This window comes from Andrena cerasifolii, chromosome 2 (assembly GCF_050908995.1).
Source record: "Andrena cerasifolii isolate SP2316 chromosome 2, iyAndCera1_principal, whole genome shotgun sequence".
NCBI lineage: Eukaryota > Metazoa > Arthropoda > Insecta > Hymenoptera > Andrenidae > Andrena > Andrena cerasifolii.
The window spans coordinates 2941371-2966632 of record NC_135119.1 but is presented as its reverse complement, the minus strand read 5'-3'; the positions used below and the strand labels follow the sequence as shown (position 1 = coordinate 2966632).

Here is a 25262-nt window from a genome sequence, read left to right as displayed (position 1 = left end):
AGCAGACCTAAAGAAGTATTGTCACACCTCCTAATCTAACCAATCGGACTTGCATCCCTTCCAAACGGCCACTCTCTTCAAGAGGCCCTCTTCACGGCAATATCTCCTTCCCAATAGAGCTGTTCAAATACTCGAAAAAAGCGAACCGGGATATACTCAGTTCGAATAACCGAGCCGAGCCGAGCGGCTGGAAAAAATCAGGTGGCTCGAAAGATCCGAGCACGCGAGCAGGTCCGGGGTACAGTATACAATGTATGTACATCGGATCGTTCGATGCCACCCGATTTTTTCCAGCCGCTTGCTTCTTTCGAGCCCCTCGCTTCATTCGAGCCGCTCAGTTCTTTCGGGCGCTCGGCTCGGATCGGAAACCGAGTCCCGGCTCGACTCGAATTTCGAGCTACACGAATATTCGAGTACTCGAACAGCTCTACTTTCCAAGGCCTACAGAATGTATATAAGAAGAGCACAGCACGCCTCTAATTAGGGTGTCCAATAGACCTTGGTCCCAAGCCCTACTCGCTACGCCTCCGCTTCACGTCCCTTGACGAGCGGTGCTCGTCACGCCGCCCTTGCGGACAGTTTTCCTATGACGAGTCCTACTCGTCATACCACGCAGACGGGGCCAATAGGATAGTAATGCTTGACGAAGACTGGCTAAAAGGCTAGTGTAAGAATACCGAGTAAAGATTTTTTTCTGTGTTGGGTTCATCGGAATGAAATCTCTTCATTAAATTCTCAAGAATTCTATTTCGTAAATGCTGTAATACCTCGGTCTCTGAGTTTAATTTTTCTAGGGTTTTTATGAGACAATTTACTATAGGGATAATTTTACTAGCAGTAACATAATTCTGTGGCATAACAGCTGATATTTCGGCTGTTACTTTTTCTAATGGTGTTAAAATAATCATTGCAATTATTGTAAAATAATTCTTCAATAATTTGTATTTCTGTGCTTGGGAGTGTTACAGGGGAAAATTGTATAAAAAGTACCACACCCACATATTTTGCTAGTGCAAAAAATTGTTGCAACATATACAATAGAGAATTCCGCTGTGTTTCGCATTCTTGCTTCGTACTTTTTTCATTTCATCTGTTGAATTTACGCTTAATGTCTAAAGTGAGTGACGATTGTTTCAATCTTTTGGAGAACTTTCTGAAACTTTGGCACTGACTGAATTGAATCCTGTACAACTGAATTTGGGGTTTGCACAAAACAGTGTATACGTTTTCTATATCTGAATTAGTTTCGCACAACTTTGATTCCATTGGCACTATTATCAGTAATAACGGCAACTACTTTTTCTTCGGTTATTCCAAGATCGGTTCAATTGATTTTGAGTTTTGTGGGAACATAAAAATCGACTCTCAAATGTACTTTATCGGAAAGTGACGGTACTCGAGAGTGATCATACACGATCTGCCCGGCTCTCTTATAGGCATGACTGCTGTATTGCACCTGCGAGAAGCGCTCGGCCCGATCGCCACCTAGCGGTCGCGTCGCGTAGTATCTATCGCAGCCGGCCGAGTAATGATTTCTTTATGTACACAGATTCATTATATTTTACGTGATTAAACATAGCCTATGTCCGTTCTTGTTGTTCAAGGATGCTGTAGTTAAAATTTCGTAATGATTGGTTCAGTAGTTTCTGAGATTTTTGTGTACATACAAACAAACGCTGTAGCTTTATTATAATAGTATAGATTTTAATTTCATCAAAATCGCTGATATGTACCCTTTTATGCACAATTATCGATTTTATATATACTATAAATATTTTATATCGGTAATTATGCAGAAAAGGTGTTTAAGTACCGATTTCTCAATGACCTTGAAATATGTTTGCAAGACCCACATACTGAACAACTATTCTCTATATACATGTATGTATATAACCACCGCTCGGCTTTAGTTTTCGAGATATTCGCAAAAAACTTATCGGCAGTTAGTTGGGGTTAGACATGTTTAGCGTCCCCTGTGAGATGTAACCCTCAAAGGTGGTCACACTATAAATTGCTCCCACTACAGACACACATGGGTTAACATAACCCGGAACGTTATTTTGCCTATGTATATCTCTGGATGTACTGCACCGTTTTTAATGGCTTTTCTTTTGATCGATTCGCAATAGACTAAGGAAAAAAGCATATATAGGTGATTTAGGCGTAAATCGTTTGATACTCGAGATATGTCGAAGATAAAGTGATCATGTTAGAGAAAGTGCTGAAAATTTGTTTCTTCCCTTTAATCGCAGTTCCGTTCAGAAAAAGATACGAGGGTTTCATTATACAGCAATCGGAAGGTTTCGAGTCATACTTTAAGAAAAAATGCGTTATTGTGATTGGTTCAAAAATATATAATTATTTGCCGTGGTGAAGTTCAGTAATCATTTACTTCTACCGAACAATTGTTGTCTGTGAAAAATCGTCCTTTTCGTTGAAAATATGGACAAACTGCTGCTGCCATTAAGTATAGAGTGTTAAAAGTAATTTCATTGATGACTTTGAAAATCTAAAATGGCGGATCAAAAACAGCAGTGGCAGAGAGCTGAAATGAAAATCTCGGAAAAATTGCATGTATTTAATGAAAATCAGATCCGAAAATGTCAAATGATACGATGAAATGGTTGAAATAATAATTTATTCGACAAATGTAGTAAAATTGAAAAAATGTATCCAATTATTTATTTATATCTACGTTTTCATTTTTCAAAAAGCATGTATTTAACAGTATCATAATGGATGAAAAAATTGAGTCCTTGATAAAAAAACTAGAAACTTTAAGCTTTAAAGTGCGTTGTTTAAATAATTTGTGCGACCATTTCTCGCAGAGATACAGCTATTTGAAAATGACCAAAATTTTCGGGAAATTGTAGTTTTCCCCAAACTATTAGAAAATCAGAAAAAATCCAATTTTTGGGTGTAATATACCCCATTAATGGATTTCCTAACGTTACATTCACACTGGGTGAACGTAACCCATGGACTACATTTGCAATGCTATTACCCGGCTGCTTCAAAACTCAGGCATACTAAATAGCGATCCTTTGGTGGCAGTGGTGGTGGTGGCGGTGGTGGTTTGGGGGGTGCGGGGGGGTCTTAGAAGAAGTATTAAACTTTTTCCCCCTAAAGCTCTAACTCCCTACACCTTAAAGGCTCCCCCAAACCGACACGAATATCCGCTCCACGCCGCGGATCAGATAAGGCAGCAATTTTTTATACGTGGTGGCTTATGGGCACCCTTACCAGATCCGCGGCGGATCCGCTCTGCGCGGCGAATATTTGCAGCGGCAGCGGGATCCGCCGCGGTTCAGCAGTTTTTTATATGTGGCTGCTTATGGGCAGCCTTATCTGATCCGCGGCGGAGCCGCTCCGCCTCGCGAAATTCGCGTTGGTTTGGGGGAGTCTTTACTCTTGAGAAATGCGAGTTTTTCTAACGGATTGGCTTACGCTACCCCAGTGTGACCTTTGAGGATTAACATAAAAAAAAAAGTGTTTCTAAACCAATGTAACCCCAACCAACTCCAACAGTCGATACGAACGAAAACCCAGAACGAGTGGATTTTCCTAGAATTTTCCGTGTTTTCCTTTGCATCGACTGTCAGAGTTGGTTGGGATTAGATAAGCGGTTTTAACTTCCTAGTGCGATCAACGAGCGATCAGAGTTTTTTTGCGAATACATATCTAAAAAATTAAAGCCGAGGGCCGGTTGTATGTATAGGAAAAAATTGCTTAGAATCATGTCCCTGACAATATATTCAAAATCCATAAAACCTAAATTGATAATGCTTCGTTTTGCAGATATGTATAAGCATTTTTATATTCGTGCTATGTCGAGCTAACTTAGCTTCCGAAAAAACATAGCACAGCCTACTTTAGCTTTTGGTGGAAACGGTTCCATAAGGATATATTGTAGCTAATTTTTTTAAATTTAGCTTAGCATAGCATATCATAGCATAGCATAGAATAGCATAGCATAGAATAGCATAGCATAGAATAGCATAGCATAGAATAGCATAGCATAGCATAGCATAGCATAGCATAGCATAGCATAGCATAGCATAGCATAGCATAGAATAGCTTAGCATAGCTTAGCTTAGCTTAGCTTCTGGGTGGACCCGCGGCTTTTAACTCACAATCAGTATAGCGTAAAATTGGATGTATGAAATTAGTTTCCAGACCTCTCTGATTGCAACTGGCCGGAACCACTAATCTTTCAATTTTTGGGGCATTCCTGTACAACATTAAAATAATTTAGTGATACAAGGAAGCTATACATCAGCGCTGTCCACCGTAGGGGCCCCTCACGCGCCTGCTTCCCCTTCCAATCTTCCGTTGTCATGGAGATCCCGCGACGCTACGAAGGTTCCGATGGCGGACTAGCCAGGCTAGCAGCTGGTCTGTCATGGTCGCCTCTCTAGCATCGCGCGGTATCCTTGACAACGCGGACGAGAGTGGGAGAACCCCGAGCTTACGCGTAAGCGACCTTGGGCAGCGCTGCTATACATTAACGAAAAAGTACCATCGGGACTCGAATTTCGCAGAGGAAACTTCTAAACAGTTGTAGACTTTGTGTTATGTTATAGATAGAAGATAAATCCTCTTAAGATTGTAACGATAAAAATGCTCGTAAACAGTCTACCTCTCAAGTCGCATATCATTAGCTTTACATATCCCAATCTCTATCCGTGTGTAAAAACCTGTTAAAATCTGACAAGGGACATCCCCAAAATAACAATTTTTTACTTTAATGAAACTTTGGTTTCATCTTCTTAGTTCTTAAGAAAATTTTTGATACATACTTTCTTCTATCATCCATACCTAGGGGATGAAAATAACTTTCAATGTTGGAGGTGACATACCTATTTCGTACCAATATTTGGAAAATTATAATTAGCTGTTGGCGAAAAGTTTAAATGTGAACATTATTTTTATTCAACAGCGAATTCAGTTACGCAGGTGCACACCTCCCAAGAAAATTTGGTAATTATTTAGAAGTTTTCTGTCCTCACCGATTTCAATGATTTTTGGATATGTTATCAAAATCAAGGTTCTAAACAACTTTTTCCTGTGCATATAACCACCGCAGGGCAGTAGTTGCCGAAATATTCGCAAAGAACTGTTGCTACCACTGCGTCAGCACGAGACTGCCGCACAGTGGTACATGACATTTTTTGTTCAAATCACCCTATAGGTCGTAATTTTTCAGAAAACTTGACGATTTTTTTTCTTCGCAATTAAATTCTCTATCGATCTGTCCGGCCGGATTTTTTAATTTCGTTGCTGATTTTTTTATATTTAGCGAATTATACAGCACTTTTCGAAGATCAGTCCCCGGGTATTAGTATAGGTTGGGACTAGATTAGCGCAGGGGGCGACCGCCCGCTCGCGAGCGCGTAAATCGTGGTAGCCAACCGATGTGAGTTTCGAGATTTGAACCAGAAACTTGCGGATGCCCGTCAACCCTGACTCTGTTCGGCGGCGCTGGCGCAGCTGGATATTAGGATGCCTCTGGTTCTAAAACATAATTTTTTGCTAGGAAGAGGGTGCTTTCGATAGCACCTGTTAGGTTTGTGGGGGCTCCCGTCAACATCCCGACTCACATCGGTTTGCAACCATGCTTTACGCGCCCGCGAGCGGGCGTGCGCTCCCACACTAATCTATCTCCAACCTATACTAATACTCGGACAAGTTGGAAAGTGGAATACGGTGCGTACCGGAAACGCAAGGTGAAAAAAAAAGAAATTGGTTAACTCGAACCTTTTAGTTTACCCGGTATACACGTTGCCTGCCGGTCACCTCGACGTAGATGCAGAAACAGTAGATGAGCGGCGGTCTCGTGTAGTGATCCTCTAGGCCAGGTTTGGGAATTAAGGCTCCCCCAAACCAACGTGAATTTCGCCGCGTGGATCAGATAACGCTGCCCATAAGCCACCACGTATAAAAAACTGCTGCCTTATTTGATCCGCGGCGTGGAGCGGATATTCGCGTTGGTTTGGGGGAGCCTTTAAGTGAACGCGGCGGCCGATTTTCAGAAGCAACGCCTCCTTTCTCCCGCCGCACGTCTTGGTACCCGCGGCGGCTATGGTGTTTGGAACGCCTCAGGCCCGTACCACATGAACTGCGCGTGGCGCATTGGGGCGATGTTGTATCAATAGGCTTCCACATCGTCCCAGAGAGCACGGTTTTCGATGCGTTTTTGTTTTGTGAATGCGCGATTCACGTGGTACGGACCTGAAGCGCTCCAAAAACCTAGGCCGCCGCGGGGGCCAAGACGCGCGGCGGGAGAAAGGAGGCGTTGCCTCTAAAAATCGGCCGCCGCGTTCACTTAATTCCCAAGCCTGTTCTAGACAGACTAGGCAGTGATCAGAACAACGTGTATCGACGCTGATTGGTTGCCGCAATTTGGAGCAAAAGTGGAAGTAGACAGAGAAAGAAACTGTAAAAAAGAAAGAGGCAGAAATACTGATAGAAGGAAACAGAAATACTGACAGAATGGAGAGAGAATACTGATAGAAAGAGATAGATAAACGTTTAGGTTATGTTATTTCCGGTTTTGCTCCAAAATGGCTGTGGTTATACCGAATCACTCCCTAGAGGATCACTAAGGTCGTGTTCAGACATATTGGCCGGTGAGTTTCGTGAGGGGTATTCTCCCCCCACACCGCTTGCCTGCCTCGGTGCTCCTTTTCTCTACGTTCTCACTCTCTCTCGGGCTAGGCCTGCTCGTCGCGTGGTGGGGATTCGGTGAGGTACGTAACACGCAGCAAAGCAACCCCACCACTTCCTCGTTTCTTTTTTGCTCTCGTTCCATCTCGCTCTCGCCTTCGCAGAACAAGAGCGAGTCAGAAGTGGTGGGGATAGCGCCGAGCTCCTGACGTGTAGGTCAAACCGAGTTCTTATCGTAGAAATACATACATCAGAATAGGTGTGCGTTAGGTCCGAGGAGATTCGGGAGTTTTATAGGTCAGAACATTGATTCTTTCTCGATAGTTTCAACTCGATTAGTTTACGCATAGCTTCGTAACGCACACAACTATCACGCTAAGAGTAAACAACAGCCACACGGCTACGTTCAGGCGGACCCAAGCAGCGTTCCCGTTACCCCACCATACCCTTCGGGGGCCCAGCAACTTCAACTGCCAATCCACGATCGTCAGGTGGTGGTGGCTGATTTCTCCTCGCGCGCTGCTCAGGAATCCGAACTCCCCGGCCAATATATCTGAACACGACCTTAGTCTCGTGCTGACGTACACGCTGCCGCATCATGCACGTGTGGATCGAATTCAATGCAGTGGTAAGAACAGTTTTTTGCGAATATCTCGGAAACTAATACCGTGCGGCGGTTATATATACAGGGAAAAGTTGTTCAGAATCTTGATCTTAATAACATATCCAAAAATCATCGAAATCGGTGAGGACAGAAAACTTCTAAATAATTACCCTTTGCGGATGTAAACTACAGACCAAAACATGTCGGTAGTACAAATGTTTGTATTTGAACGTGTTCAATTATATTGTTTTATACGGGGTGTTTCCTATAACTCGAGCGGTTGCAATATCTCCGTTCATTTTCATGACACAGGAAAATGTTAGAGAAAGAAATCGTTTCATTCAAGATCATTGTCATATTTGCTCATCTACTAAATATTTTTTTAAGAACTACTAAATACCCAAGTTTCATCATAATCGGTGATTGTCGATCACTTGGAGAGTATCCCACGTGAGAGTTTCACTTTGGGGCTTCCCTGGGACCCCTGGCGAGGTCCTGAACTCTCTATCCATCACGTTTAGTGTTCAGGAATTTAGTTCGTTTACGGAATGTCGATTATGCAAAAGGAGATGTAGTATGTGCGGTTGATATAGAACTATTACCAGTATTACCTACAGTCACCATCATCACGAACACTCCTGCCATTAGTTCACCGCCATCATCACTTCTACTACCGTCATAACAATTCCGTTTCTCTTAGAACTAATCCTATCCTTTCTCCGAGTAATGCATACAACTGACCACGCAACAAATGCCAGAACTTCAACCTTGCTAGATCTCTTCAGTGACATTTATTGACATCACAAAGCTCCATGCGTAAAAAGGAAAACTAACCGCATGGAAATTCTTTGAGGACATTCGTCCTGTTTCTATGTAATGCAGTCGTATGAAGGAAAAATTGCTGATATCGTTGCAATCGTCGCAACAGAACATTGCGGGATACGGAGCAAGGCGGTTCCAAATTTAACGAAAGCGTGTCTTTGGAAATTGTCGTTGTCATCATGGTTTATGCATATTCAGTGACAACTTTCATTACACCTTATTGCCTCTTAACATTAACGAAAGGACCACAATTTTCGTACAGAGATTCGTCAGTACATGAACCGTTTTTATGTGACATTCCTTCCTTCATTAATTGGAGATCAGTGATATAAGTTCATAAACATTTAATTTGAATCTAAAGTATTTCTACAAAGGGTGGGGGGAGGGGGTGCGTTTTAGACTGACCGAAGGAAATGACAATGCGAAATTAGTTTCTAGACTATTTCTAGACTAACATACTTCTGCCAAATTTCATGTGTGCTTACATTTATATACTAATTGGCTGCTTCTTTGGCATATGCATAAATACGTGTGCATTTGAACTAATAATTACCAGTGTTTGTCTTAGAAGTGTCTAGACACGCTTACCGGAATTTACGATTAATTAATTTAAAAATAAATATGGTAAAAGTACGATGACTTTGACATACAAAGTAACGTTTCTCCCACCATAAAAGATTGTTTCTGATTTTTTTTTACTGGATTGTATGCGTTGATCTTGTAATTGCGTTCAAACGAGAAGAACGAAATGCTTGTTTTACTAGTACTTAACAAAGTTACGATACATTACTAACGATTGCTGTGTAATCTCTCTACAAATTCTTCTCTTAAATGTTTCACGTTCATACCAGAACATAGAGCAGTGGTGCACAGGGAGCCGTTTTTAGCGCCCAGCTGCGAGCAACCCGCCTCTCCCGTTGCTAAGGTTAGAATCGGTGAGGCGAACCGCAGTAGTGTATAGCTGGGTTCAAGTCATACCAAATGCACGTACACTACTGCAGTTCGCCTCACCGATTCTAACCTTAGCAACGGGACAGGCGGGTTGCTCGCAGCTAGGCGCTAAAAACGGCTCCCTGCGCAGCCCTGACATAGAGGAACGAAAACTTTAAAAATTTTAATCCGAAGCATGATTATTGAAAATTCTCCTGGTATCCAACAAAGTGTTGGGGAGGAATGCTAAAAATTGAAACAATACTAAATATTAATAATTACCCCGTGATCATTTATAAGCAACGTTCTCAGACACGCTTTTTGTATCGGATGAGATTCTTCCACTTTCTAAGAAAGAACAGGAAACAGAGGTGAAAAAGCAATTAATCGTCGATATGGAGTGTACGCGTGTGTCCTGTGTTAACAGATTTTAATACCGTCTGCTTGAAAATTGCACGGCCGTGAATGAAGAAGGTTCCAAGAGAAAAAGTCATCCGCAAGAAAATGATGCTCACAGAGAAATAGAGTATTCAGAGAGAAAGAAGTGCGACAGTAGAACCAGGATAGCGTGGAAAAATACTAGACTGAGAAAAAAGAAGAAATACATACATTTATACGTATATATATGTATACATGTATTTTTTATATATCTTACCATTTATTTTTAAATCGAATATATATTATACAGATATATATTTTTCTTAAATATACATTGTATATAATATATATTTCTACGGAATTACAGTCATCGTTTTGCATGACGCTTATGGCGTACATAATGTGTGACGTATATTTGTATCGCTATGTCGCAGCATGTGCGAAGCATGCTTTTATTTTACACACGTGTTTCTTGGGCATGGTGCAAACTGCCAGTTTGTGTTTTGTCACTGTAATTCGTGTAACTAGTGTAGGACCCAAATGCTGAATGTTTTCGTATTTATCTTGGACAGTGATGCTTCAGCATAGAATTGTCTATGTTACGAGGTACAATACAAATGTATTTTCAGTTGCGCTTATCTGTCTTATTTAGCTATCGAATCAATGTGCTTGTTTATTTTCTGTAGTCATTGTGTCAATGCGCATAGCAAACCTTTTAAGTGTGTGGTAAAGTGAGTGTCGATAACTAACAGTTTTAAGCATTCTTTTTACGACCAATTCTGATCGAAATAAATACGCAAGCAATGACTTATAACGAGTACTGAAACTCTTAGTGATTCAACGGATCATAAAGATACGTTATCGCGTACTGCCTCAACTTTCGAATAAGTTTTCAATTATTGTTGCACTTTGAATTTAAGTAACCGTGTCCGTTGTTAGTGATACCGTTAACGTAATTTTGTAAAGTCGTTGCCCGTTTCATGCTTTCACGAATACAACTATTTCATTAAGGATGTATCGGACGTACAATATTAGACAAAAGTATACGAAACTTGAAATACTTGAATATCTTCGTGTTACGTATAGTAAATCTAGATGCAAGGGACTCGAGGGACAGTTGGAGTCTTATTTTTACTCCTAGGTAGGTATTTTTCATTTTACAAAAGCTTTCTCAATATTTGCTAAACTTTTGCCAGTGAAAATGCCCTGAATTCACAATTTTCTCAAGTTACAATTTATTTCTTTAAAACGGTGTAGTGAAAACAATTGAAAATTTGCAGATATTTTCATCTACCCGTATACTACATGTAAAAAAAATTTGAAAACATTGGTACAATTTCTTTAATATTTTTTCAGCTGTTTTATCTGTAAAGGTCGTCTCTTCCCATAAGGGTAGGGGAGACCGGGGCTAGTTGATACAGGGGGCAAGTTGATATAGACGATTATCTCGACACATATGCAGCTCCATTTGAGGGAGATATGTGAAGATTGTTGTTGTTCAATTCTTTCCTACGATCCAGCATACGAGCGTGTACATTGGCGTTAACAATCGTTTTTTAACTGTTTTCGTTTTTTGATAAATACAAATTGATCGTTCAAATAACATTTTTTCATTCATTTTGTATGTATTTTCTCAAGTTTTCGCTTACTATATTAAAGAGGAAGGACCAAAGTATATTTTGGCATATTTGTTATTAAGTAATTAATTCAAATAAAAAATAAAAAAAATGAAAACACAATAGCGTATCAACTAGCCCAGCAGTGGGGTAAATTGATACATTTTACCTTGATCCAAATAACATTTTTTCATTCATTTTGTATGTATTTTCTCAACTTTTCATTTACAATATATCAAAGAGGAAGGACCAAAGTATATTTTCGCATATTTGTTATTAAGTAATTAATTCAAATAAAAAATGAAAAAAAATTGAAAACTGAAAAACGTATCAACTAGCCCTGGTCTCCCCTACGTGTAAAATCAGTGAAAATTAAAATCGTTATAACTCAGCAATCATTTAGTGAATTCGTTTAAAATTTTTAGAGCACATCAGGAAGATTAGAAAGAACAATCTCACAAATTTTCATCAACTTGGTACCATTTTGAAGATAGGTCCAATACACCCTTAAAGTCGGTAATTTGATTTCGTTATTTTCATTTTGCAACAAGATGATATACGTACGGCATTTGTATATTTATTATTCAAGGAAATTCTAGCTGCAATGTAATGCGTGTGAAATACATCAGAAATCTTCGAGGTACGAATGTCGCCTTCATAAACACGTGTATGTATATAAATTTATGTGTAATGCGATACTTCCGTAAGAAGTTTTATATTTCACCATATTGCACGCTTCATTAGTGTTAGAAACGTTAAAAAAAAAAGAGTCTCGAAGTGACCTATTATCTGCTTCTGTTATTCTTTTCGAAAATGTGTACCATTATGTGTGTTGCGCAGTAAACTGATAAAGTGAAATTTGAAATGATATTTGTTAATTAATCCACATTTTGCATGAATTCATTTCATTTGTGTTTTGCACTGTGTTGTATATTTAGGTATAAGCTATTTTTTCCTACCGTGTATGCGTGCGAAAAACAAATGTACATCAGTTTTTTAGGCTTATCATTGATGCATAGGTTTGTTAAATCCATCGAGTTATTTACATTTTGTCTAGTACTTATTTTTTTAATTGCTTATTTTTTGCACAGCTCTTCAGTTTCCTTTTGGGTTTGTTCATTCTTTGCTTGCGTCTTTGGTTTTTCAATTGTATTCTACTGTCCTTCTCATTGTCCTTTATTTCGTAGCGTCCCCTTTCCTTTTTGTTCTGTACTCCATTGCGCCTCTTTCGATTTTTCAATTTACTCTTTTATGAATTATTTACCTAATTTCAACATGCATCATTGAATTGGGGCCTGAACTTATACAAGTGAATCAAATTAAGCTACGTAAATTTACCATGCAATAATAGAAATACATCTGTTGTTAGAATTGATATCAGTAGATTATGTATACAACGAGGGAAGGATAAATAATCAAGGAAGTCTTATTATAAAAAAATATTTGAATCGAGTCCAAGTAGATTGTTCAACGAGATTCTTGATAATTTGAATTATCCTTACCATTACTCATTAATTCCCCTTTTCTCACTTAAATTAGCATTAACCTACGTAATGCAGCACTAGAAATCATAACTGAAGATTATATATTGATGTTTATCATTCAAGAAAGAAGTTCAGGTCTTGATCCTTTGGTAAACCTTCTGAGCTTTTTTGCGTGGTCACTGTGTGTCGTGCTAATAGTCGTTTTAAATGTCGATGGATTACTTTACAGAACCGAGACGGTGGTGATCGGCCGAGAGGTGGAGGTAGCGGAGGTGATTTCCAACGTTCCGATTCATCCCCTGGTTCACGGCCCAGCTCTGTCCTGCCTGACCTTCTTACCTCGTCACCGAGCCAACGCCAGGACAAATCAACCAGCGAGGAGGTTAGATATACATTTCCATCTATCACCTCCTCTTTATGTATAGATGCGAAAGTGCAAATTCGCACAGATTTAATTACATTTAACACGTTTGATGCCACCTGGATTAGGGCTCTTACTTTTCGCGGGTTTCCGGTTACCCGGGTACCCGGTGAACCGGGTCCTACCCGGGTGCTACCCGGGTTTGCGGGTGTGACCCGGGTTTGCGGGTGCTACACGGGTTGGTGAGTGCTACCCGGGTTTGCGGGTGCTACCCGGGTTTGCGGGTGCTACCCGGGTTTGCGGGTGCTACCCGGGTTTGCGGGTAATACGGTTGCGATTACCCGATACCCGTGTTATACGGGTAATCGACGAAATACCGGCTATTGCAGTGGATCGTAAGAAACATTACACCTGTCTTATATTTATCTGTAATCTGTAAAATATTTCAACATGAAAGAAAAAATAGAAATTAAAAATATTTTATTTCGTAACGTTTGTGTACAATGCACATGCAATGTTTTAATAGTAAGTTCAGTCGCTTCATTCTGAATCTTTATTCATATATAAAAAAATTCGTTTTTTTACATACAATTGTACACACGCTTCGTTGTCTTCTTTCTCGTAAAGTTCCTTTTAAATCCTTTCTTATATGGCCATAACCCAATAGTACATTGCGTGACCTGGGAGAGAAGAAAGCGATTTCGACGAGCGTGAAGTTTGCTGCCCGAGATGGCTGTCGGATTGTGTTACCCGTATCATACGAGTATCGAGTACCCGTAACCGTATTACCCGCAGACCCGTGTAGCGCCCGGGTAACCGGTTATCACCCGGTTAACCGGTTATCACCCGGTTAACCGGTTATCACCCGGTTAACCGGTTATCACCCGGTTAACCGGTTATCACCCGGTTAACCGGTTATCACCCGGTTAACCGGTTATCACCCGGTTAACCGGTTATCACCCGGTTAACCGGTTATCACCCGGTTAACCGGTTATCACCCGGTTAACCGGTTATCACCCGGTTAACCGGTTATCACCCGGTTAACCGGTTATCACCCGGTTAACCGGTTATCACCCGGTTAACCGGTTATCACCCGGTTAACCGGTTATCACCCGGTTAACCGGTTATCACCCGGTTAATCGGTTATCACCCGGTTAACCGGTTATCACCCGGTTAACCGGTTATCACCCGGTTAACCGGTTATCACCCGGTTAATCGGTTATCACCCGGTTAACCGGTTATCACCCGGTTAATCGGTTATCACCCGGTTAATCGGTTATCACCCGGTTAACCGAGTACCCGGGTCACCGGGTATCAAGAGCCCTAACCTGGATCACTGACGATCTATGCTGTTCAACTTAGGATACTCATATATACGTAAAATAATTTGTACATGCGGAACATTCTGGACATGATTTCTATAAATGAGGAAAGGTACCAAATGAGGAATGTGTTGTTGAATAGATAACTGAAATATAACCATTCACTTTGGCAATTTTTAGACAAAGATGGGATTTTCCAGACTATTCTTCTTCACATAAATTATTGCTACTTTCTAGTACGATTTAGTATAGTTTGAGGCATAAACTATTTTGAATTTTCCAACATTTCAGATAATTTTATTTTACGATTATTGCCTCACCTGTCCTTTTCTTGTTCTGTGATGCATCCTTTCATTTCTTCCAGTTTTAAGGGATGCATTAGGAACACTATTGCTTTCTCTGGTGTTATATTTGATACGTAATTGTTGCTGTATAAAATTCGCAAGAAAATCTGGAATGGAATCATCAATTTCAGCTAAATTTTCTTAGCGAATGCACAACGAAAATAGATAGGTAATAGGACATGTGTGATATTTATAAAGATGTCCACTGGAAAAAAATTAGTAAACTAAATTATCCATTGTTTATTTTAAATAAGATATAACACCGCATTTTCACTATAATTTTTTTTGTTATCAAAAACAATTTCTTTTATAACTACAAAATATATCAGTATATGTATAAGTATCACAGGCTATCCTATATCGTAGTAAATTGTTATAACAATCATATTTTGTTACTATTATTGAAAGCCATTTTTTTTATTATTGAGGTTTTATACTCCATTTTTTCTTATCGTGTGGAACATTTTTCATTTGAAATTTATTATATTTTAATAGCAGATCTTTTGCAATCAAATTTTTAGCCTACCAGGCGCGCATGCTTTATCTGACTTTACCATGTGGGTAAAGTTTGATGTAGTTAATTTATGGTGAAGTAATGAATGAATTTCTATTGTATTTTCTCTGTACAAAAGTTTGCGATCTTGTTATAGAACTGCATCAGTTTCTTGCAAATTTTTAATGAAGTTTTTTACACCGCAAAAGAAGTAAACGAGATCAACAGTATAGATTGCAGTAATTTGTCTAATTAACACTTTGAGTAGCATCGACGTCTTTTCACCCCCTGGGATTCGCATCCTGGGTACAATTCTGGTGTTTTCACGTTGATACAGTTCCTACTGTCTCCATAAGTATTACATTTTGTAATTCCATGTAATCTACCATCTTAACTACTTCTTTTGTAGTTGTGGTGGCGAGTGAGGCTGAGAACGAGTAATGAAAATGTTAATTTCTATATTCTCTAGTAGATTTTCGTGTAAGTAGTACCAATGGGTGGGCGAGAATCTTCTGATAACACTGACAATGAGTCTAAACTCGACTTCCTTCGGACTATTTTTATTCATACATGATGAACTTCATATAATTTTTTTAATTTGTTTGATTTTTCTTTAGACATTGTACAATTTGTCTACGAAATTCTGAAAAGATTCCAATTATTTATAAATTATAAATAGCTTAAATACTATAGCTACATTGGTAGTACCCTCGTGAAGATGTAATAGACGATATAAAGAAATTTACATTTTCATTAGTGTCGGCAAGTGTTCAAAGCGGGGGCGAACTGGACAAGTTTTGAAACGCCTGACTAACTTGAAAAGCAGAGATGGGCAGATATTTTTATCTAAATAAAAATTTGGAGTAACGAATAAAAGATAACTATATATATATATATATATATATATATATATATATATATATATATATATATATTTAAATTTGTTATCTTTTAATTCGTCTATATATTCGTCGAATATCTTCATATAGGGTTTTTCCCATTTCACCAACTGACAGAAACTCGGCGGTTTTCAAGTGTTTATAGTTTATAAATGAAATAGCGCAGCCTACTATGTACACATATACAGGGTATTATTCTACTGATAGTCAATATTCTAGGGGGTGATTCTACAGGCCAAAAATAAGACGAAAATATAGAGTACAATTTTTAATATCGCGCTTCGTTTTCGAGAAAATTGAATTTGAATTTCAGCTAAATACGCTTGCCTTTCCGGCGCCTGAGGAGCACGCGGAGTAAAGAGGAACGCGTCCAGAAGTTCGTAAAACAGTTTGGGGGGACGGGAGGGTCGCCGGGTAGGGGTGCTTGCACCTACGTTCCAAAAAATTAAAAAAAAATTAACAATAATTTTTTATTAATATTTTGGAAACTAATAAATACCTGAAGCTACAATTTTAGATTTAGGGTCCACACCCCCTCCTCACTCCTCCCTCCAAATCTCCTCTCGATCTTCCACTACTGGGGCCATTCGGAAGATTATTCGAATTTTTTCATTACGTATTGTATGCATATTTCTGTCAATTATGACAAGTACATTAACTCATAAAAATGTTATTACTTTCCTAACTCTATAACAAGTAAATTTTTACAGTACAAAATTCTTAAGTCGCCGGTACCCGAATATTAATACAAGCCACCGTTAATGAAAATTATTGACAGTTGATGTTTTAAATATTAGCGCCTACGTACGCGCATATTTTTTTAATAATATATTGTTTCCCTCCTTCCTTTTCTCTTCTTCTGACGTTTAATATGTTACATATATGCTTTATCGAGACACGGAGTTTGTGAACGTCACAGTGTATATTCAGTAATTGGTTGCGCTTATCGATTTTATTCTTATTTATAAAACTGACAGTAACGTAAAGTTTCAAAGAATATAATTTTCCCCTTCTATCGATTAGGTACGATTTAAGAGGTATAATTTAGTTTCTATTTTACAAGTTTCTATTTCGCAAGTAGGAACAATTTGGAAAAAAATTAACAACAGAAATGTAAATAAATCAACGATCGATGAACGGAGCCAATATATGCGTGAATATGTGTGTGTATGTTACTGTGTTCACCCACGAACTTGAGCAAATCAAATGCAATATACATACCCGTTTCTGATGGTTCCTAATAAAAGAGGTAGCAATGAATAATAGTAATATGAAACGCGAAAATAATATTACTCGCTGCCGAGTTTGAGGGTTTACATATAGGGCGTCTTTTGCTTTGTGTCAGTACCTTGTGAATGCTTTGCTATATAGTCTTCAACGTCTGGTAACTTATCAAAGTGAACATGACATTTAATTTACGGGACTTGTAATCATCATTTTAGTGCAACAATCCCAAACCGTGCATTATTTAGACGTGCAAAGTACTGCTTACTTCAGCAGCGTTTAATTGTTTATGCATCTTGACAAATTATTTTTGTGGTATAGTAGTTTATAACGTTTGTGCCTACGGCAAGAGCAGAAGGGGAGACAATTACAATGCAGTAAAATGGTACACAATGGTGATGAAAAAAAAAGTACCAATGGTTCTTATTTACGCACATTATTTTTTAATAGATATTGATCATTTATAATAACAATTAAGATTGAAAAGAGGCATAACGGTTCTATATACTTGATTTTTAAGATTTCTAATTACGATAATAAATATCGCAGCGTTAGATTACAAAAAGTAGAATCCTTTTACTATTTACACCTTTCTTCTGATAATTAGCAAGTAGATAGATTTTTTATTATTGCGATCTGGTAATGTTTTAGAAATTCCACCTTTTACACTTGTCATCTTATTCTGCTCATTTCACATTCATTCTTCGCCAGAGAAAACATAGCCCATTTGTATAGTTTGACAACATACAGTTGAATTGCAAAAAAAATGTATTATTCTTTTAAACTTGGTTGCTTTTTTTTCATTATTTTGTTAGGTAATAGATAACTGTTTCTACTATTACTTTTGTCGATTTTTCTTGCTGTAGTATAGTTACACATATAACCGTCTTCGATAAACATATGAATATATTGTCAGCTCATTTTCGTGGCAACTGCAAACGAGCACTCAAAAATATAAATATTAATTTCTGTCTTACTAGTTCAATATGTGTTAGATACATGCGTACACACAAGCACAGTGGTTTACTTAATTACTTGTAATTAGTTATCGATTCCCATGTCAGAAGTTGGAGTTACTGAATGTTACTTGAATCATAGTATGAATAATCCTGCCACTGGAAGTAAATCTTCCTTGTACATACAGCAAAACAAGAAGCATGATAATGATGAGCTCAAGGACCGTCACAGAATTTGCAATTTGAACCTTGCATAACTTCGAAACATTTGAGTACAGTGTGTCTCGGTTATAGTTATGTGAGTCAGTTCCAGCTGGCAGTTGAGAGTAATAAAGCTCGCAAAATTGAAATTTTTATATTCTTCTTTACATCTTCTCATCGCTATAGTGTTATTGATGTGTTGGCGGAGTTTTTTCGATCAAAGTAAGTCCAACCACAAATTCATTCGAGTTATTACTAATTAGATCTAATTTAAATCGCTTGTAAATTCTAAAAATCAGTCGCACATTATCTGAGGTTAAAAGTAATTCAAATGGGAACATGTTCGAACATATTTTCGTCGGGAAAATCTCAACAATGCATCGGTGATATCCCTAGAAAGATCTATTGAACGGTATAAAACTTTTAATTTTTATTAGAGAATAATTCATCACGTACGTGGGCCTTATTGCTCTTGACTAACGACTACCGATCGCGCGAAAGCTGCTAGACTCTCACTGTTCCTGTATTTCGCTTTCTGTCGGTGTATCTCGTTCCCTGTCTTGGTTGAACTGCTTGTGCAAATGTCAGTCAAGATATGAGATAAATGGGGTAATTCTTGGAATGAAAACGCTGTTGTCCCCGGCAGGGTGGCGAGGAAACCGGCTACCAGCGGTGCTATTTTAGAGTGCCAAAAGCCAAGATGAAAATCGCAGGAAAATTCACCGACGCCAGCGCCAAACCAAGCCAAGTGGCGTGAAGCCAAGTGAGGCCGCAGCCAACCAGCGTTGCCGGGGAATCGGTTGTCGACGCTGGTTGGTTGCGGCCTCACTTGGCTTGGCGCTGGCGTCGTTTCGTTTCTCATCTAGGCGTTGATTGGTTCGCGTTCACGCCACTTAGCTTGACTTGGCGCTGGCGTCGGCGAATTCTCCAGCGACTTTCATCTTGGCGTTGATTGGTTTGACGGTCGCGACGTCATCGCGCGCATGCGTGGACGTGGGTAGTCGGCCCCCACTCTGATATAGCACCGCTGGTAGCCGGTTTCCTCGCCACCCTGGTCCCCGGTTATAGTTTCACAAGCGGACCCAACTGGCGTAAATAGAACCGGAACTCAATGTATAGTCGATGGCAGAGATATAATGAAGTCGTAAAAGTAATCAGACACAATAAGAAACATGTTTCGAGTGTCGAGATGAGCGACTAAAAGAAACATGGAAAACTACGGATTCGAGTTTCATTTAGGGCGTTTTATATAGTATCTAAACTCTGATTCAATTCCTATTAATCCCATTCACAGAATTCGCAGAACTTTAAACTGGAGTATTATAGATGCCCGTAAGTCTGTTCGCCTCAATCGGTCGTGCTATTTGATTTGCCGAATTTACGACGTCATTATATCTGTACCACTTACTTACTATATTTGGATCAGAGTTGGGCATTATTCAACTAAAAAGTGATTGAAATAACTTTTCAACTAAAGATACTTCATCTTTTCCCTTAGTCGACTAAAAGTCACCCGAGTTAGCTTTATTCAAGGCGCCAGAGATGAAGCTGGTTATTCAAGGGCCTTTCCTTTTGGGTTGTGAATAAGGTTGATCAGCTTTCATGCTATTCTTATTCTAGAAGGCGACTAGCCGTCGACTAACTGGCGGAAGCCGTTGCGGCTAGATCTGCGCGCGGTCGCCTGCCGGGTGTACAGAGCCTGAATTTGTTTATTTTTCATCGCATCAATATGAAAGTGCCACCAATGGATTCCTGACGTTCTCCCGATTAATTGGACTCTGGAAATAAATTTCTCACGTAATATCCTTAATTATGCTCCGAATTATATCGTTTTTGGGGCCAATTAATCGAGGAAACACGAGGAATCGATTGGACGTCACTTTCGCAAAGATCTGAATAGAAATGCAGACCTGCAGATTCGTCGAAGCCGGCGAAACTCAGCGAGACACATGATTGCTGGCGAGCACCGCGTTTGACGACTCTAGCTAGAGAATCACCCTGTATAAATGCTAAGAAATGATAGTGTGAAGCGCACAATACCGCACATCCTAAGACCTAGAGTATTAGCTCCCTATTACGTTGTTCTTAAATAGAGCAGAAAAAATTATTACATACAGTCTTCCGATTGTTGATAAGTCTTTGGGCTCGGATTATCGGAAAAAACCTACCCACCTCACTGTTTTGCTTTCTCGCTAGGAGCGAGGACCTTCGGGCCCTAGGTAGTAGACCGCCCGTTGACAGCCGAGAGCAATAAAACCGACGGGCCACATAAAATCTTCCTATTTTTGATAAGTGTTGATGAAAGTATTGCCAATCGATTCCTCATGTCTTCCCAATACAAATGGTCCCAAAAATGATATAATTCGGACCATAATTAAGGATATTACGTGAGAAATTTATTTGCAGAATTCAAAGCTCATTTCATTAAAATTGGTGTCACTTTCATATTGATACGATGAAAAATAAACAAATTCAGATTCTGTAGAATCTGACCGGCAGGCGACCGCGCGCGGGTGGGGCCGCAAAAGGCTTTTGCCGGGTAGTCGTTTTCTAGACTAAAAATTGAATGAAAGCTGAAACCAAGTTAGTCCCAACCCAAGAGCTAAAGATCCTTGAATAACTGGCTTCATCTCTGGCGCATGATTAAAGCTAAAGCTAAATCATCCTTATTCAAACTTTGAATAACGACTAACCGTAAGTACCTTTTATCTAGATATTACCTAGATATTATCTTTGCCCAACTCTGATCTGTATTGATGGAATATTCGAGTGAAAATAAGCTCGTTTCGTTTCTCTATGTACTCGAGCATAACTAACCGATACATTTCGATTATTACTTTTTACGTCTCTTAATATTACGTGAGAACCCGCGTAAGCGGTCGCAATTGCGTTTGTCAGCGTGACTAATTCAGGATTCTGTTGTGTGTTGTGGGACACGTGGGAGCTCTAATCCGAAGGGCAGGGCTCTTTCTACTGACCACCCCATTCCCAATACTAATTACAATGTAAGTATTCATTTATCCGTTTATAATTCAGTGTCGCTTCCGTTTCCACTTACAAGAATATTTCTGTCATGTACGAAGGAAAGGAAACACAACAACATTCCCTTCTTTTCCTCTTAACTTTTGATCTCTACACCGTGTATTGCACGAGGAATGTAAGTTTCCTGTATGCGATTCCTATTTACCACCCTCCTTTTGGTTTCTGGGGGTCTTAATAGCACGCAGTAAACGAAGTTTCTGGGTGTGAGCGCGGGCTCACACACGCCCATACACACCTACAGTACATGCGCGCGCGTGCGCGCACAGATTTTTTAAGGCATACTATGTTTCAGCCTGTGTAATTACATTTTTTTCCATACTCTGTTGAAGTAGTTTTCTTGAATGAATTTTGTTTGTGTAATATTTATTTGTAGTATGTCATATGTATACAGGGCGTCTCGAAATTATAGGACTCCCCGGAACACGCAATATCCCGATGCAAAAAGACATCGAAAAGTCCTTTATCGTTTTCGGATCCGAGGCTTTATGCGCGAGATATTAACAGTTGAATATTAACGGCCCAAGTTCCGGGCCGCGCAGTTTAAAGCCGAGTCAGCTGAGCCTGCGGCAGCGTACGCTCGCACGCACACGCAGGAGGCACGCGTGGAGGCAGCCCAACACACAGTAGACTCGACCGCGCCATTGAGATCTGCTATAGATTATCTGGAATGCGAACTGTGGGTATTAGGAGCCGTACCGCCCTGCTGAAAAGAGATAGTTGCTTTGCGGGTGATGCTGTTTCACGTTTAGCCACGCGTCTCTACCTGCCTGTAGCCCAATTTACTATAGGATAGAAGTACATTTACTACAGTACAATAGTATAATAAAGAATAGGCCCCCCCCCCCCAAATGCAACTATCCCTCGGCCCGGCCCGTCTAGGGTTTTACGGAGCGTGTTCGGATTCCAGATATTCTATAGTTCAATGGACCGCGGTGGTTCAAATCATGAAAGTGGGATAGCGCGGTCGGCTCTACTGTGTGTGTGTAGGTCTGTATCTGCGCGTGCCTCCTGCGTGTGCGTGCGAGCATACACTGCCCCGGGCTCAGCTGACTGGGCTTTAAATTGCGCGTCCCGGAACTTGGACCGCTAATATTCCACTGTTAATATTTCGAGAACGAAGCCTCGGATCCGTAAACGGTAAAGGACTTTTCGATGTCTTTTTGCATCAGGGTATTGCACGTTCCGGGAAGTCCCGCAATTTTGGAACATCCCGCATGTGACTTCATTGTTTAATGCAAAGCTCTTTTACACTTGATAATTTTCGCATGAATCCTTTACTTTTCTTATTGCATGTCATTCTATACATTTACTTTATCTATCCTAATTTTCTTCTAAATCGTTACTATGTTATACATAATCATATTCTATTTATTTACTCGATATTGCCAAAGACAGTAACATACACATCTCCTCAATATACTTATATATATTATGTCCCATTTAGATTCGAGTTCAATCTGAAAGTGGTTTTTGTTGCAGTATCGACAAGCGGTCAAATCACCTCCTCCGTTTGCACTCCAACAGAAGCAGAGATCGTTCCTGACCTTTGGGTTTGGAGCTGGACCAGCTAGGAGGGAATCACATGTGAACGTTAACGTAACACCAACCAGTCACGATCTTGCGTCTGATACTCCTGAAATACGGAAATATAAGAAACGTTTTAATAGTGAAATACTTTGTGCTGCACTTTGGGGTATGTACATCACAGAAATGGTACGTCGTATCTCTTAGTATTTCATTTTTATGTCCATTTAAATTCTAACAGGGGTAAACCTTTTAATTGGCACCGAGAATGGACTTATGCTGTTAGATAGAAGTGGTCAAGGCAAAGTTTATCAATTGATAAGTAGGAGACGATTTCAACAAATGGAAGTCCTTGAAGGTCAAAACATTTTGGTCACAATTAGTGGAAAAAAGAATCGAGTACGGGTATACTATCTTTCCTGGCTTAAGAGTAAGATTTTGCGAACCGATGGACACAGTGATGTAAGTATTATATTCTCCGGTAGTATGTGGCAAAAGTTATTTATTGGTTTTAATTTTCGTTTTGCAGCAAGTGGAGCGACGTAATGGATGGATTAACGTTGGCGATCTTCAAGGAGCGGTGCATTTTAAAATCGTCAAATACGAGAGAATAAAGTTCCTCGTTATCGCGCTCAAAGATTCCATAGAAATTTATGCTTGGGCACCAAAACCGTACCATAAGTTCATGGCATTTAAGTCGTTCGGTGAACTCGCACATAGACCCCTTCTTGTGGATCTTACTATAGAAGAAGGTACAAGATTGAAAGTCATTTATGGCAGTGCCGATGGTTTTCATGCAGTTGATTTGGATTCGGCCACAGTTTACGATATTTATCTACCAAAACACGTAAGAATGTCGCTATAATAAGACTTCAAAACAATTGAGAATGTTATATACTCACATGAAAAATACTTTTCAATTATAGACTCAGGGTCCAATTTGTCCACATTGCATCGTTGCCTTACCCAACAGTAATGGCATGCAATTATTGTTGTGTTATGATAACGAAGGTGTATATGTAAACACTTACGGTAGAGTTTCCAAGACGATGGTCCTCCAATGGGGTGAAATGCCCACAAGTGTTGCATATATTGGTACAGGGCAAATTATGGGCTGGGGTAACAAGGCGATTGAGATTAGGAGCGTGGAAAGTGGACACCTAGATGGTGTATTCATGCACAAAAAAGCTCAACGGCTCAAGTTCCTTTGCGAGCGTAATGATAAGGTACATTCAGTTTCATATGTTCAAAGCCGCGTATTCACTTGCGCATTTGCCCCGAATGAGCATTCGGCGCGCACCGGTTTTTTACTCGTTCGGTGTACGGTGCGCGTTCGGGATGATCCGCTTGCTGGCGGTCCATCAAAGCGTGCTCTCGGGTCCGAACAATACCATGAAATGGACGCCGCAAATTTCGCTCAACCCCGAACGCGCCCCGGACGCACTCTGAGCTGCGAACGAGCAAAAAATCGGTGCGCGTCGAATGCACAGGTGAATACGCGGCTAAATTCGTATGTAAATCTTTTATGCATTTGTTTTACTTACCATCTTATTGTCTAGGTATTTTTCTCATCGGCAAAAGGCGGGAGTTCGTGCCAGATTTACTTCATGACATTAAATAAACCTGGCATGGCTAACTGGTGATCCCGAATGAGGCCAAATTTGGCCCTAAAAGTATTTTCGCGACTACCAACACAAAATCTACCACGTGTATCAGAATATTCATCTTCAGCGTTCAAGGTACGATTCTCACTGCCAGGATTTAACAAAGTAATGAAAAGCGGAAAATGTTCTCAACGCAGTCAACATTGTCATCAGTATAATTCTCAGTCTTATTATAATCGTCGTCGTCGTCGTCGTCGTCATCATCATCATCGTCGTCGTCGCCGTCATTGCCATTGTCATCGTCATCGTCATCGTCATCGTTATCGCCATCGCCATCGTCATCGTTATCGCCATCGTCATCGTCATCGCCGACGCTGCCGGCGTCGCCGCCATCACCAATATCATTATCATCACCATCATCACCATTATCACCACCATCACAGTCACCATCACCATCACCATCACCATCATCACCATTACCATCACCATCACCACTACCATCATCATCACCACCACCATCACCAACACCACCACCATCACCACCTTCACCACCATATCTACCTTCATCATCACCGCCATCACCATTACCCCCACCACCACCACTACCACTTCCACCTCCACCATCACCACCATCACCACAACCACCATCATCACCCCCACCACTACCACCACCACCACCACCACCATCATCACCACCATTACCAGCACCACCACCACCACCACCATCATCATCATCATTATCATAATTATCATCACCATTATCATCGTCTTCGTCGTCATCATCATCCTCAC

At 40.0% G+C, this 25262-nt stretch overlaps 1 protein-coding gene across 12 annotated transcripts in view; it reads left to right on the top strand.

Moving 5' to 3' along the window:
• Msn (serine/threonine-protein kinase msn) overlaps positions 1-24656 on the top strand; it is an 88858-nt gene extending 64202 nt beyond the window's left edge. For 8 of the 12 annotated variants that reach the window (XM_076830243.1, XM_076830252.1, XM_076830248.1 and 5 more), the window contains 6 exons: positions 12730-12882; positions 22822-23035; positions 23108-23328; positions 23396-23713; positions 23793-24092; positions 24426-24646. In XM_076830243.1, coding sequence (XP_076686358.1) covers positions 12730-12882; positions 22822-23035; positions 23108-23328; positions 23396-23713; positions 23793-24092; positions 24426-24509 — 1290 coding nt within the window. In that variant the 3' untranslated portion in view covers positions 24510-24646. Of the gene's footprint in view, positions 1-12729; positions 12883-22821; positions 23036-23107; positions 23329-23395; positions 23714-23792; positions 24093-24425 lie in introns of all 12 variants that reach the window. The other 4 variants (XM_076830255.1, XM_076830254.1, XM_076830253.1 and 1 more) reach the window with 2 other exon arrangements.
• The last annotated feature ends 606 nt before the right edge of the window (positions 24657-25262 follow it).